The sequence below is a fragment of the Cricetulus griseus genome, chromosome 4 (assembly GCF_003668045.3).
Source record: "Cricetulus griseus strain 17A/GY chromosome 4, alternate assembly CriGri-PICRH-1.0, whole genome shotgun sequence".
Taxonomy (NCBI): domain Eukaryota; kingdom Metazoa; phylum Chordata; class Mammalia; order Rodentia; family Cricetidae; genus Cricetulus; species Cricetulus griseus.
The window spans coordinates 54,749,165-54,763,211 of record NC_048597.1 but is presented as its reverse complement, the minus strand read 5'-3'; the positions used below and the strand labels follow the sequence as shown (position 1 = coordinate 54,763,211).

The window sequence follows — 14,047 nt, the reverse complement described above, 5'->3', positions numbered from 1 at the left end:
TCATCAATTCAGAGCAATGACTATTCTTACAGAGGACCCAGGTTCAGTTTCCAGCACATACACGGTGGCTCACAATCATCTGTAACTTTAATTCTAGGAGATCCAACACTCTCATCTGGCTTCCACAGGTACCAGGCATGTACCTGGTGTGTACATGTATGCACACAGGCAAGCACCCATACACATAAAAATAACAATAAATACATTTTTAAAATTGAAAAGATGGAAGAATAGTGTATGACCAAATGCATCCAATTATTACAAGGGAACCATGTTCCAATGTTTGTGAAGAACTAACCTGTTGCCCACAGTGAGTCAACAGTGCTTGTCAAGGTTCACTGCTACCATCATTGTCCTGCCTTCTCCTGTTGTTGAATCTGCATGACTCATTGCCAGTGCTGGTGGATGCAACCTGGCCCTGACTCTTTAGCCTTCTCTGTTTGTTACTTTCAGGGAATTTTATGAAGAAGCATGGTCAGCCTGCTGTTTCCAAAACCTCAGGGTAAGTTCTGGAGTGTTCAAGCCAGAATAAGGGCTGGGTTGGCTTTTCCGGCTGACTTGACCAGCATAGGTATAGCGCATAAATCTAGTGTATCCTAGTGGGACATTGTATATCATTCCCCCAGCATCTTCTGACCCAGCAGGCTCCATGGATAGTACCTTTGGCCCAGCTGCTAAATACTAAGGAAGAAGAGGTATTTGTCTATGGCCTTCAGAAGATTCTAACAATCAAGATATTAATGGATACAAAATTCAAACAAGGAAACCTAGAAGCATTAACAATAACTGCTGTCACAGACAAGCCCCAGATTTCAATGGCTCAACCCAAGCTTATTTCTCAACAAAGGGCCATTCAGTGAAGATTGAATGTATGGGAACTTTCACATTCTATTCAAGGAGCTCCCTCTGTTTTGTAGTTCCATATCCAGGAGCTTCTGCACCTAAACACAACGCTGGGCCAAAGAAGAGGTCCTTGTTGGAGGTTTCAGTGGGTCAGCTCTGGAAATTGCCTAGAGCAAGCATGTTCTTGGTCTATTGTCCAAAATACAGGCTCTAGGCCAGCACTCAGTAGAACTCAGGTTTAAGGGAGACTAGTAAATACCACACAGTTGCATTTCCATGTGGTAGAGTGATATTTTCTAGTGCCATTGATTTTCCCAAAGGAAATAAGAGAACGTGCTTGAGGCATGATATACTTGGGGAAACAGCCCCTAAATGGTTTCTGACCACAATTTAAGCAACTTAGGCAGGAGTGGAAAAATTGAATTGCTCCCCTGTCTAAGTCTGGATTCTCTGTTGATTTTCTTCCAGGGACAGATTTTCATCCCCGGTGGGGGAGACTCGTCCTAGCATCTGGGGCGAGTGCCCACCAAAGTTTGCCACCAAGTTGGGCCGAGCTGTGGTCAAAGAAGGGCAGATGGGGCGATTCTCCTGCAAAATCACTGGCCGGCCTCCACCACAGGTCACCTGGCTCAAGGTGAGGTTTTGTCTGCACAGACTCTGACCCTGGCCAGGATGTCAGGGATCTCGGAACCCTGGGACTAGTAGGAACCTTGCTTTCCAGATGATTCCTCTGTTTCAGTCCCAGGCATTTCCCCAAAGCTCTCAGTAGGTGTGATATAGACATTTCTGTTCCATTGTTCCGCTGTAGTTACTTGGCCCTCTTATCTTCCCACTCACAAAATAGCACAAAGCTGTTGTGTAAAGACAGATCAGGCATCTCAAGACAGGGAATTGAATTGGGATGCTAGTTCTGACTCTATGGTTCATGAAGCATGTAATGATAGACAAATCACCTAAACTCTTGGAATCCAGTCTCCTTATCTTTGAGGTAGGAATAATGCCTCAGCAAGTTAGTGGGACACTCCATGTGCTTTACAAACAGTTCAAAACTGGGCAAAGTGAAGAGAGGCAGAGGAGATAGTGGTGCCAGGCAGTGAGAAAGATGGGACAGGACATTATGAGATGTCAGGAATGGGTGGGGTCAAGGCCAGAGAGAGAACAGATTTTTCCAGAGAAGAAACTCTTGGGTGAAATGAGTGGTACGTCTTGATTCTTCTAAATTCATCCTCAGAAAAAAAAGGGAAGCAAAGACAAACTGAATTAAGCAATATAGGACGCCTTCCCATATCCCTTCCTCAAAGAAACGCAGGTCTTCAGAGATAGTTTCCACACATTGGCTCCAAGGCTGAGTGCTCAAATAGTGATTGTCTTAGTCGTCTCTTCTGTTGCTGTGGTGAACACCGTGACCAAAAGCAACTTGAAGAGTTTGTTTGACTTTTGCTTCCATATCACAGTCTATCTCTGAAAGAAGTCAGAGAAGGAAGCTGGAGACAGAAGCTGAAGCATAAGTCATAGCAGAATGCTGACTATTGCCTTGCTCTTTCTAGCTTGCTTAGTTTGCTTATCATACACACCAGGACCTCCTGCCAGGGACAGCATGACTTATGGTTGGCTGGCCCTCCCACACCAATCATCAATCAAGAAAATGTCCCACAGACTTGTCTACGGGCCAGTGTAATGGGACTATTTTCTCTCTTGAAGTGGTTCCCTCTTCTCAGGTGACTCCACCTTGTGTTAAGTTGACAAACAAACAAGCCATATCACTGTGGCCTGGAGACCACAGAACAGGTGCTGTGTACCCAAGTCCATTCCATAGGATTGGTGGGAGACAGTATAACTGGGTCAAAAAGAGAGCAGACTCCTGTTAACTAAGCTCCCTTCTTCCAACTTATAGGGAAATGTCCCATTGCAGCCAAGTGCTCGAGTATCTATGTCAGAGAAGAATGGTATGCAGATCCTGGAAATCCATGAGGTCACTCAGGATGACATGGGCACGTACACGTGTATGGTGGTGAATGGGTCAGGGAAAGCCTCCATGTCAGCAGAGCTCTCCATCCCAGGTATGGGGAGCTGATGCAGAGGGACCCTTTCCTGGTGCCAGGGCTCTCCTAAAGGAAGCTATTCCTTACATACCTGTGGCACACTAACATAACCATGCATTTTCAATGATAAAGTTTTCAAGTAGAAGACAAGGAAGAGATGGGCTAGCAGCATAGGACTGGCCTAGAGGAAGAGACCATGAGCTGTCTGTCCCCTTCATTTGTGTCCCTAACTAGGCCCTGCCCCTGTGTCTTCTGTCCTTTTCCCTAACTCTGCTAGTTTTTTCATATTTCTGACTATTGGAAGAGTAGGTGTTGCTGATGTTCTGCCATCATTCCTGCCTGAAATCTAACTTGTCCATTCTGTCCCTCAAATCACATGTACATAAACTGATGACATGACCACTCCATGGTATGGTTAACGAGAAGTTTTTTATTGTCGATATGAGGAGAGTGCAGTCAGAGGCATCTGGAAGAGTCCAGAGCAGAGAGAGAAAGTAGTAGACTAAACATGGCCAGCGGAATTAACCATGAGATGGGGGAAATGAGAGAGGAAGAGACAATAGAGTGAGCAAAGGAGTCCGAGAGAGAGGACCAAGAGTGTACATGGCCAAAATGTCAGGGTTCTATAGGAATGGGAAGCTGGGGGAAGGGAAGCCCATGAGCTGGAGAGGTTTAGGGTAGCGTTTGGGGGTGAGAAGAGCTGAGAGGAGCCACAGGTACTGAGTGAGCCTGGAGGCCAGCATTGCTTTGGTACACTAATAGGTACCTCAGCCATTTGTCCCGAGTTTCTTAGACCTGACAAGATGCTCCCTCAACTTAACTTTTTCTACCCAGGATCCCCCTCACGAGACTGGACTTATCAACAATAGCTCCTCTGCCTCACTTTCATCCTCGGACCCTGTCAGTTCTTCTCTTGAAACCTCTCTGATAGCCTGCTTACAGTTCTCCTATCTTCCCCAAGTCCAGCCTGGGGAAGCCTGAGCATGTGCATGGGGAGGAGCAAACCCCAGTGCCCACAGATTTCACTGGTCACGGGAATCAGAAAGGGAAGTGACCTCATCACCTTCTTTCTCCTTTCTTCCCCACTTCTGCCTATGGTTTTTCCATTTTATATCTCCTTCCTTTCCTCAGAAGCTATGCCTTCTTGCTCACTTTGTCTGTCTTCTATCATCAATCATCTATCTGTCTGTCTGTCTATCTATCTATCTATCTATCTATCTATCTATCTATCATCTGTCATCTCTTTATTTTGACTTAAGTGTTTCCACAATCCACAGAAAGAAACTTGTATGTATAAACATATTTAACTGAAACAGGTTTCTCGGAGTCACCCTGACACAATCCATGTACCATGTACACTGGTATTTTCTGTTCCACCAGATACAATTAAAACAAGAAACCCCAGTCCCGATCAAAGAATGTGACTTGGCCCCTCCTCATGGGTCAGGAACTGTGACAGGCCTCTGGGCAAGGTTGAGCCACCCTTCCTTTATTTTCCATACCCTTGCATTTAAAAGCCACTCCCTCCTGATACACCTATTGACAAAATGATACACTACTGGGGTTTGTTTGAAAGTATTCAAAAACAAGCAGAGTAAGACAAAGAGAGATCGACAGAACTGGTAAAATGTTCTCTCCTCATCATGCTGGTGGCTTTCAGGTCTTGTAATGTCTACCTTTCTACTAGGATGATTTTGGAATTTTCCAAGATAAAATTTAAAAAGCATCAGACAGATTTGGTAAGAAAAGAGCATATTGTATATTTCCTGGGAGAATAAAATGTCACTTCCTTTGTATGTTTCTAAAGCATTTATCTGCCCAAAATTGACCCTTTTGCGGGGGGTGCGGGGTGGTTTTAAAGGCTGAAAGCATTGGGTTTGGCATCTTTATTGGAGGGTTTGTTCCTTGCTTTGCTCTCTGTTGGTTATGCTTCCCTCTGTTTGGTGAGGGGGGGGGAGGGGAGTCCATGCCCTCAGGCCCCAGCTGCTGTTGTTAGAAGGCCTGGGAAATGTTTCTAGTGTGGGAAAGGTTTCTCAGCCCACTCCAAGCCCCAAGCAGGGAAGTTCTTTAATAAATGAAATCAGTGTCACCTTAGCATCGTCTCTGCTTGGCATATAAAATAATCCACTGTATTTCTGCCCCTCTTCCAGGTTTGGACAATGCCACTAGGTATGTCTTTTCTTCATAATTGTTATGTTTTCCATCTTAAAATTCTCTACACAGAGCAATAGCAGCAGAAATGTCCTGAATTTTCAAGTCATTGTGCAGGAAGTAAGGATTGGCTTGGGGTCGCTTTATTTGGGGTGCTTTGCTTTTGTTCTCCTGTGGTAGTTTGCTGTCCAATTTGATTAGAGTCACCATCAGCATGGAAATTCTTGGAGCACTAGGTGCTTTGGTGTCTTCCAAGGCAGGCCACGCTAAGGATGGCTTCACTATCATTGCAGGCCAGAATCCACTCGGTCATCTGGTGCACGGTCTTGGTTCCTTCCCTTCTGGATGTGAGGCACAGAGTGGGTGTCAGGACACTGGGCAGTGGGGGAGCAGATCATCTACCGTAGAGACGGGGCTTAAACTGCCTCACATATGAAATGACAACTGTGACCTCTGCAAGGAATGACAGAAAAATGCCAGTTTCAATTACCGGGTTGAGAATGCCCTTTCTGAAAAGTCCACATTCGAACTCAGACCTGGAAAGTGCCACATTAGCAGGTGATGAAAGCTCAGGAGGACATAGTCCAAGAACAATGTTGGAAAAGTCCCGAGAGGAGGTCTGGGGGCCCAGATAACTGGTGCATGGCTGTAGTAGCCTGGTGGTCTGTAGGTCAGTGGCTTGTGTGGCAAGAGACAGTTGTGTCTTTGTGCCATTGTGATGCTCAGCTTTATCCTTTTTAGAGTAGAAAGCTGAAACCTCCTTGAGCTTCAAGTAATATAACTCAATTTATGACTGCATTAGCTACTTAGAATTCAATCGGAGAGGGGCTTTGTGAGCAAGGGAAACCAGCCTATGGTCGATTTGAACTCCAGAGCCCCAGGGAAAAGAAATGTATCAATGTATAGGGCTCTGGGTGAAAGCAAAGGACAGGGAGCATCAAGGGTGACCCCTGGGCTCCAGTTTGGGACATCGAACAAACTGCAATACTTTGCTATTAACCTTCATCTGTGGGCTTTGTTATACTTGACATCTGTATCATGGTGGGTAACATTTGCAAGTAACCAGATAACCACCCTGCCCCTGTTTCCCTCTCCCCTCCCGACCCTCATTGCCACACAGGTCGTTTGTGAGAGAAACCAAGGCCCCCAGTCCAGACATCAGGAAGGAGGTGACCAATGGAATCTCCAAGGACCCAGAAACTGTAGCCGAAAGCAAAAACTGTTCAAGCCCCCAGAGGAGTGTTTCCTCAGCCTGGGCCACAAACAGCCATCTGAAGTCCCTGCAGGAGCCCAAGCTGAAGCTGTGTGAGGAAATGCCCAGAAAGGCCCTGCAGTCCTCAGTCTTGCAGAAGACTTCCAGCACCATCACCCTGCAGGCTACAAAAGTCCAGCCAGAAGCCAGAGTACCAGGCTTTGGTGCTTTCTCTCCTTCTGGAGAAGAGAGGAAAAGTCTGGCTGCCCGTCAGCCAGCCACACTCCCTACCAGACAGTGTGGCCTGGGAGGTACAGTTGGGAACAAGTTTGTTACCAGGAACATTGCCATAGAGAGTCAAAGGGAGTCAGCATTCCCCAAATTTGAAAGTCAGCCTCAAAGCCAAGAAGTCACTGAGGATCAAACAGTCAAGTTCGTCTGTGAGGGTGAGTAGAGCTGCTTAAGGTGCTGGTTCTTAAAATGTAGCCCCTTAACAACTATTCCCTTCCTTCAGTGTACATCCGTCTGCAACTCCTGTATCTATGCATCTACTTAAACTAGGTCCCCCAGGAGCTACTTTCCAGGGTCTTCTCATTAGGAAGCTCCCAGTCTCTAAAGCCTTCAGAGTTGCCTGTTTCCTCCTTATGAAATAGAGCATTGATCCTATGCTGTATCTCGTCCCTTGGCATATTCATCATCACAGACACACTGCAGGCCCCTTCTTCTCTGTCCTCTTTTTCTCATTGTTCCTGTCTCCCCTGGAGAATTGTCCCATCACCACCTCTGTCCTCCACCTCAGGACCCTGACTCACAGGACATCTACCTGGTGAGTGCAGGATCCCAGGAGAAGAGGCAGGCTGGGAAGTAGGAAATCAGTTCCCACCTAGCCTGAGTTCTTCCCTCCCCGTCAGTCTCTCCCCATCCCCCCTTAACAAGCACACAATGCTCCAATGCTCTGTTTCAATGCACATGTTCCACACATGGCCCTATAGTTTCAGGGATACCAAAGCCTGAAGTGGTCTGGTTCCTGGAAGGCATCCCTGTGAGGAGACGAGAAGGCGTCACTGAGATTTATGAAGATGGTGCCTCCCATTACCTCTGCCTACGGAGAGCCCGGATGAGAGACAGTGGGAGATACAGCTGCACAGCATCCAATAGCCTCGGCCAGGTGTCCTGCAGCTGGACCCTCCTGGTGGAACGTGAGTACATCGTTCCCGGTGGATTCTCTGTGTGGTGGCTTTCACAGGTGATTTCCTTGCCTCAGGCAGTTCAGGTCCTACAGTGTCACATCCTAGTCTGCAACTGTCATCGTCACCTACAGGCGGAGAGAAAAGTCACTGCTCCCACCCTCTGATTCTTAATCAGATGTTTATTGCAAAGTCACCTCAAAACAGACACTCCCCAGTCCATGCCAAGGCCAGTTGACAGCTATATATTTTTAGGTTCCTCAGCTGTGCCATGACTCAGCTCTAACCACAGAGAATGAGCAGTCACTAAATATACAGGCTTAAAGAAATATGAGATGATGGGGTGCTATGCCTTTTATGTTTGTTTAGTGTCTGTTTATAGAAGCAATGCATGTTCATTGTACAGGATTCAAGCCATATATAATCTACTGGCTCCAAAATAAATATTTAATGCCTTTCAAACAAAATCAGTATTGTGCTTGTTTGAATCCTGCTTTCCATCCTGTTTCACTCGTGTAACACAAACCTCTTTCTATATTATTGAATATTTTTGAAGGCATAATTTTTAGTAGCCATATACTATTGTGAGAGTGGACATGGGTAATTTCGGGTCTTCTCATTTTGTTGACTGTTTCTGTTGTTGTCATTTCCCCAATGTTATAGAAAAGCCATGATAAATTGTACTGGGCAGGCAGCTCGGTGCTTGTGTAGCTTGCATGAGTTCCGGGTTTTGATATCTAGCACCAGAACAAAAGAAGAGGGAGGAAGGAAGTCGGTCAGTAAGTCAGTCTATGCTTCCATTTGCTTTTGTTTAAAATTTCTTTCTGGGCCTGGTGAGAAGACTCAGTGGCCAAACGAGCTTGTTGTCATGGCTGATAATCTGAGTCCAGTCCCCAGAATACACACAGTGGGAGGAGAGAAGCAACTCCCACAAGTGTCCCTGACCTCTTTATTCTTGCCATGCCATGTGCACTCTACATGCACACACATGCACACAGACATACACAACACTGAGTAAATTTAATTTTTAAAACATTTTCCCTCTTAAATGCATAATACACAATTGTGGGCCCTAGGTCCATGTCAAACCATTGATAACTCTATTAAATGAAAACCCCAGGAGTAGAATCGCCAAGTAGAATACCCCCAGTTGGGAGCTCTATGGGACCAAACAACTTTGCCAGTTTATTTTAACAAATGAATTGCAAGAAAAATAGAAGGGAGGGAGAGAAACATGGTATAAATGTTTAGATTAAAGGTTATAAAAAACATCAAGACTGAGAGTTTGCCGACTTCGAACAGTTCTGACTGAAACAATTTTTAAAAGTTTTTGTGAGAGGGACAGCAGTTGCTTAAGGTGCAGCCACTAGATTGCATGCAAAAGTTTTTGTGAGAGATCAGAAAAACGTAGACATTAACAAGATAAGAGACACATGGTGCTATTTAAGGTTGTGATGATGGTCTCAAGGTTTCTTTTTAACTTATCCTCTAGTGAAATTTATGATTTCTTGTATTTACCCTAAAAGTACTTCACAATTGGGTGGTATGGACAAGAATACTAACAAAACAATGTTCGTATGTAAAAATGGAAGTGAGTGTCAGCTACACAGGGGTTCACTGCATTTTACTCTCTACTTTCGTGTGTGTCTAAAATCTCCACAGGAAATAACTCAGTTTAAGAGGGTGTCGAGGTCCTCTAGAACTAGAGTGACATGCAGTTGTGAGCCATCTGTCCTAGGTACTAGGGACTGAACCTGGATCCTCTGAAAGAGCAGCCAGTGCTCTTAACTACTCGGCCATCTCTCTAGCTCCTTTGCTTGCCTCTTTACTGAGCTTTAACTGTGCTGGTGAATTTCTTTACAAGGAATGTTATCTATTCCTTTTGGAGATGGAGTACCTGTGGGCAGAGATGCCAGGCCCAGGAGCTCTTGCTTCATCAGCTGGTCCAGGCTCCATGTGTTGTTGGGGTAGATGTGTGCCTTCAGGGCTACCAGAGGTGAATGGGATGTCTGGAGAGCCTAGATTTTCCTCTGGCTTTGCCTGCTGTGAATCTACATCTTAGGGGAAACTTTTTTTTTTTGCTTGTTTACATCTTGGGGAAGTTTGTTTCTTACCAAGATCCTATCATTATTTTATTATTGCTGTTGGTTTGTGTGGTAGGCAATTTTGAGACATAATTCATATAACACAAAAGTCACCCTTTGAAGTTTGTAATGCAGTGACTTTTAACACATTTACAGAATTGTATGTCCACCAGGATCTAAATTTAGACAGTCACTCTGAAACCCTACCCATCATCAGACATTGCAGTTCCCACGGCCCCAGCCCCCAATGCTCATTATTTATTTTTCTGTCTCTATGGATTTGCCTATTCAGCACTTTATTCGCCTTTCTTTCTTGCTGAATAACAGTCATCTGTCTGGATCCACTTGTTTGTCCAGTCGTCGGTAGAAGGATGCTTGGTGTGTTTCTGCTTTTCAGCCATTTTTTTTTACTTTACTTTTTAAATTTTTCATATATGAGTACACTGCATTTACACGATTGTGCTGCACCCTCTCCTGCTCCTGTGGCAGAACAGATTACCATGCACAGGATTGGGGAGAAATCACATGAGAAACCGATAATCCAGGGTCAGCACTCCAAGCATCCAATCTCAGCTGCCCTCCTAGACCTGACTGGAACCCAGAGAGCACAAGCCTGTCTTTCCTCCCAAACCAAAATCCCACACGCCCACATATGCACCTGTGACCACACCCAAGTGGGTGTGGTCATCGAGACAGGTGCCTAGTAAGGTATCTCACTACAATTCCCCTTTTAGTCTAAAGAAAAGATTTAGACCTGATACAAAACTATATACAAAGATAGCAAATATCAAGTATGCACTAGGAGAAGGAAAGGTAAGAACATACACCCTCAAGATCTATCATCAGTGAAGCAACTAGAGCAAATGGCAATAACAGAGATCACTATATAACTGTTCTAAGCTGGATAGTTTAAGTCTTGTACCTAATATTTCTAGGGAGAGAGAACAATAATTGTGACAGTCTAATCTTCAACCTCAGCAAAGACCTGAGAAGGAAGATAATAATACTAGGGTAGGCAGGAAGTGCAGGTGAGCAACTTCCAAAGGTGCAGCGAAGACAGAAACAGCAGGCTACCTGGACAGTCACCCAAAGTCTCACAGCAGCATAGGAACAACCAGCTTTGGCTAAGGCCTGGAGTATCTGACTGACCAACACAGAAGCAGGGAGGTAGAAAGGCTGTCTTACCCTGACTTGGCAAGGTTTAGCAGTCTTCTAATTTCTCTCCTGCAAGCACAGTAGGACAGCATGTCCAAAGTCAGCAGTGGATTTGGGGGCAGTTCTTTGCCCAAGAGGCCATTGGCCGAGGAGAGAATGGACTCCAGAAGAAGTGTCATCAGTGCCCAACATATTCTCGGGAATAGCATGGTGCTGTCAGGACCAATTGTGTCTCATGACAACAGAGTACTAATATTAAAACATTTAAATGTCATATTCTGCAGGTCTATGGAGTGTTTGAAGATCAAAATCTATGTCTGACTAATCTCATAGATATAAGAAATGTGGGTGAAAATATCTGTAATTCTCGGGAACCTAGTTGTACAATGGCTGAGGCTTCCCAAAATAATTTAGCAAGGACCATGATTACAGCAATATAACTATATACACACATATATGTGAATCTCTAAAACAGAGGTAGAATTGAAATGCCTTGACCAGAGGTAGAATTGTATAGTGCAACATGATAAAAAATATCCTAAATTGTGTCAATATACAAAATATCTTAAACATATCAAAGGCATATATACATAGAATATGATAAGGATATTTGTGCACCAAACATCGTAAATAGAAGGAAGCCCTTACACAATATGACAAAATATAATATACAAATTACCTGAGAAAGGAATACAAGCTTGACTGTACGTAAGTTACATCATACGAGAATCTATAACAATGCAAGTTGTCTATAGCTAATAATTACTAAGGTAGTTCACAAGAAGATATGCTAAATCTACCTATATCCCATCCTAACCATACCTTTCCCATCTGAAACCTAAACTTATCTAAAAGAGATACCCAAGTCTGAACACCCCCTTCCATACCCAACCATAAACAACTAAAAACCAACCCTATGCAGGTGACAGACTGTGGCTACAACAGCCAAGATGTTTCCAGAATGTCATGTTTTAAATTTCTTAAATATATACCTAGCAGGCACCTACACCAGGCATAATGCTAGAAAAATATTTTATTCAGTATTTTATAAACCTCCAACTTTTTTTCCTCTTTTTTTATTAATTCAAGTTAGGGAACAAGCTTGTTTCACATGTAAGTCCCTTCTCCCTCTCCCTCTCCCTCCCCTCACCCCATCCCTCCTCCCCCACCTCCAACCTACCCCCACCCCATCCACCCACCACTCCCCAGGCAGGGTAGGGCCCTCAACAGGGGCTCTGCAAAGTCCACCAAATCTTCCTGTGCTGGGCCTGGGCCCTTCCCCATGTGTCCAGGGCCAGAGTGTATCCCTTCATGTGGGATGGGCTCTCAAAGTCCCTTCTTACACCAGGGAAAAATGCTAATCCACTTCCAGAGGCTCCCTGGAGTGCAGAGGCCTCCTTATTGGCATCCATGTTCAGGGGACTGGATCAGTCTTGTACTGGCCTCCCAGATAGCATCTGGGGTCGATGTGCTCTCCCTTGTTCAGGCCAACTGTTTCTTTGGGTTTCTCCAACCTGGTACAGACCCCTTCGATCTTCATTCCTCCCTCTCTTCAACTAAATTCCAGATTTCAGCTCAGTGTATTTCTGTGGATGTCTGTCTCTGCTTCCATCAGCCACTGGATGAGGGCTCTAGGATGGCATAAAGAATAATCATCAATCTCATTTTAGAGGAAAGGCTTTTAGGTTATCCTCTCCTCCATTGCCTGGATTGTCAGATCGTGTCATCCTTGTAGGTCTCTGGAGATCTCCCTAGTTCCAGATCTCTTCTCGGACCTATAGTGGCTCCCTCTGATATGGTATCTTTCATCCTGCTCTCTCTCCTCTATTCTTTCCCCTACTCAATATCTCTGCTTCTCCATTTCCTCTCCTCTACTCCTCTTCTCATGCTCTTATTGTGGCAGCACCCTCTCCCCTACCCTCATGCTCCCAGTTAGCTCAGGAGTTCATGCCACTTCCCATTCCTGGGGTCTATTTATCCCTTAGAGTCCTTCATGTTTCCTAGTTTCTTTGGTGAAGAGGATTATAGGCTGGTAAACCTTTGCTCCATGCCTAAAATTCATATATGAGTGAATACATACCATGTTTGTCTTTTTGTGACTGAAACCTCCAACTTTTAACTAATATTTCTATCCATAAATGTTCCAGTAACAATTTCTGACAAAGCATTACAAACAACAACAAAACATACATGTCTCCATACATGTCACTGAGGCGGCCTGAAAACAAGATTAAGGTTAGAGTTACCTCAAGCAAGTTGGTTGTTATTTTTCCTTTTAAAACATTTAAAATAGATGAATTCAGCAGAATGATTTTAAAAATTAAGGCTCTCTAAAGAGTTCTAAAACTAAAACTTAAGGCACATATTATAATCTTCATGACACTGTTAAAAGCTAAGATTAAAACAAAACAAATCCCTACTTCTTTTCCATATCCTTTGCCACCCACTCCCTACCTAAAGCATAGTAAATTTTAAATTACAGCATTGTTAAGGAGTAAACAAAACCAAAACCAAACCAAAACAAAACAAAATTCCACCAATGAACACCTAGTAGGTTTTCCATACAAATGTCCATTGTATGCATTGAGCACCACTGATACACCAGAGGCCAGCAGAATGGTTTCAGATGTCTTGGGTCACACACTGCTCTATTCATGCTTCAGTTCAGACAGGATTCTCCTCTGTGGAGTCTCCAGAGCTATCTGCTGAGGGGACCGTGTTGCTTTTGTTACCTCCTATGGCTTCTCATCAGCATTAGTGCTGGTCTCGTCCTCTTTACCTTCTTCCTTTTCTGCTTCTCCTCTGCTTTGTGTTCTTTGGCCACAAGTCAATAATTGATGCCCATGCCAATGAAGAGATAGATACCTACAATGATGAGGATCACAATGCCACAAGCCTAGTATGTGTATTTGTAGTCTCCATACATGTCACTGAGGCGGCCTGAAAGTGGTGGCCCTAGGAGGACAGGACAGCATTCCACAATGGTCACCAAGCCCACAGCACTGGAGGACCTCTGGGGACCAATGAGGTCCATCAATGTTTCAAATAATACAGAGCTGAGCCAACCAAAGGCATATCCAAAGACTTCTGCATAGATACAGAACCTGATGTAGCTTGTAGACAAGGGTGCTAGCAAATGGCATACTCCATTTGCAACCTCGAAGCAACAAAGACATACTGGATCCGAGGTCTGATCCACTTGGTGTTGGCTGCAAGTTTCATGGAGGGTCTGGCTATGGTCTCCCACTACATGCTCCAATTGCTCCCATGTACTCCGATCACTCCTCTAATTCATGACATATTCTTTTATAATTATTGTTTACACACACACACACACACACACACACACACACACACACACAGAGAGAGAGAGAGAGAGAGAGAGAGAGAGAG

At 44.5% G+C, this 14,047-nt stretch overlaps 1 protein-coding gene across 6 annotated transcripts in view; it reads left to right on the top strand.

Moving 5' to 3' along the window:
* The window catches only part of Mylk (myosin light chain kinase), a 177,885-nt gene that overhangs the window by 53,136 nt on the left and 110,702 nt on the right, over window positions 1–14,047 (top strand). For 3 of the 6 annotated variants that reach the window (XM_035444593.1, XM_035444592.1, XM_035444594.1), the window contains exons 3-7: window positions 454–502; window positions 1,312–1,477; window positions 2,738–2,903; window positions 5,036–5,054; window positions 6,157–6,674. In XM_035444593.1, the coding sequence (XP_035300484.1) occupies window positions 454–502; window positions 1,312–1,477; window positions 2,738–2,903; window positions 5,036–5,054; window positions 6,157–6,674 (918 nt within the window). Of the gene's footprint in view, window positions 1–453; window positions 503–1,311; window positions 1,478–2,737; window positions 2,904–5,035; window positions 5,055–6,156; window positions 6,675–7,220; window positions 7,428–14,047 lie in introns of all 6 variants that reach the window. The other 3 variants (XM_035444591.1, XM_035444590.1, XM_035444589.1) reach the window with 2 other exon arrangements.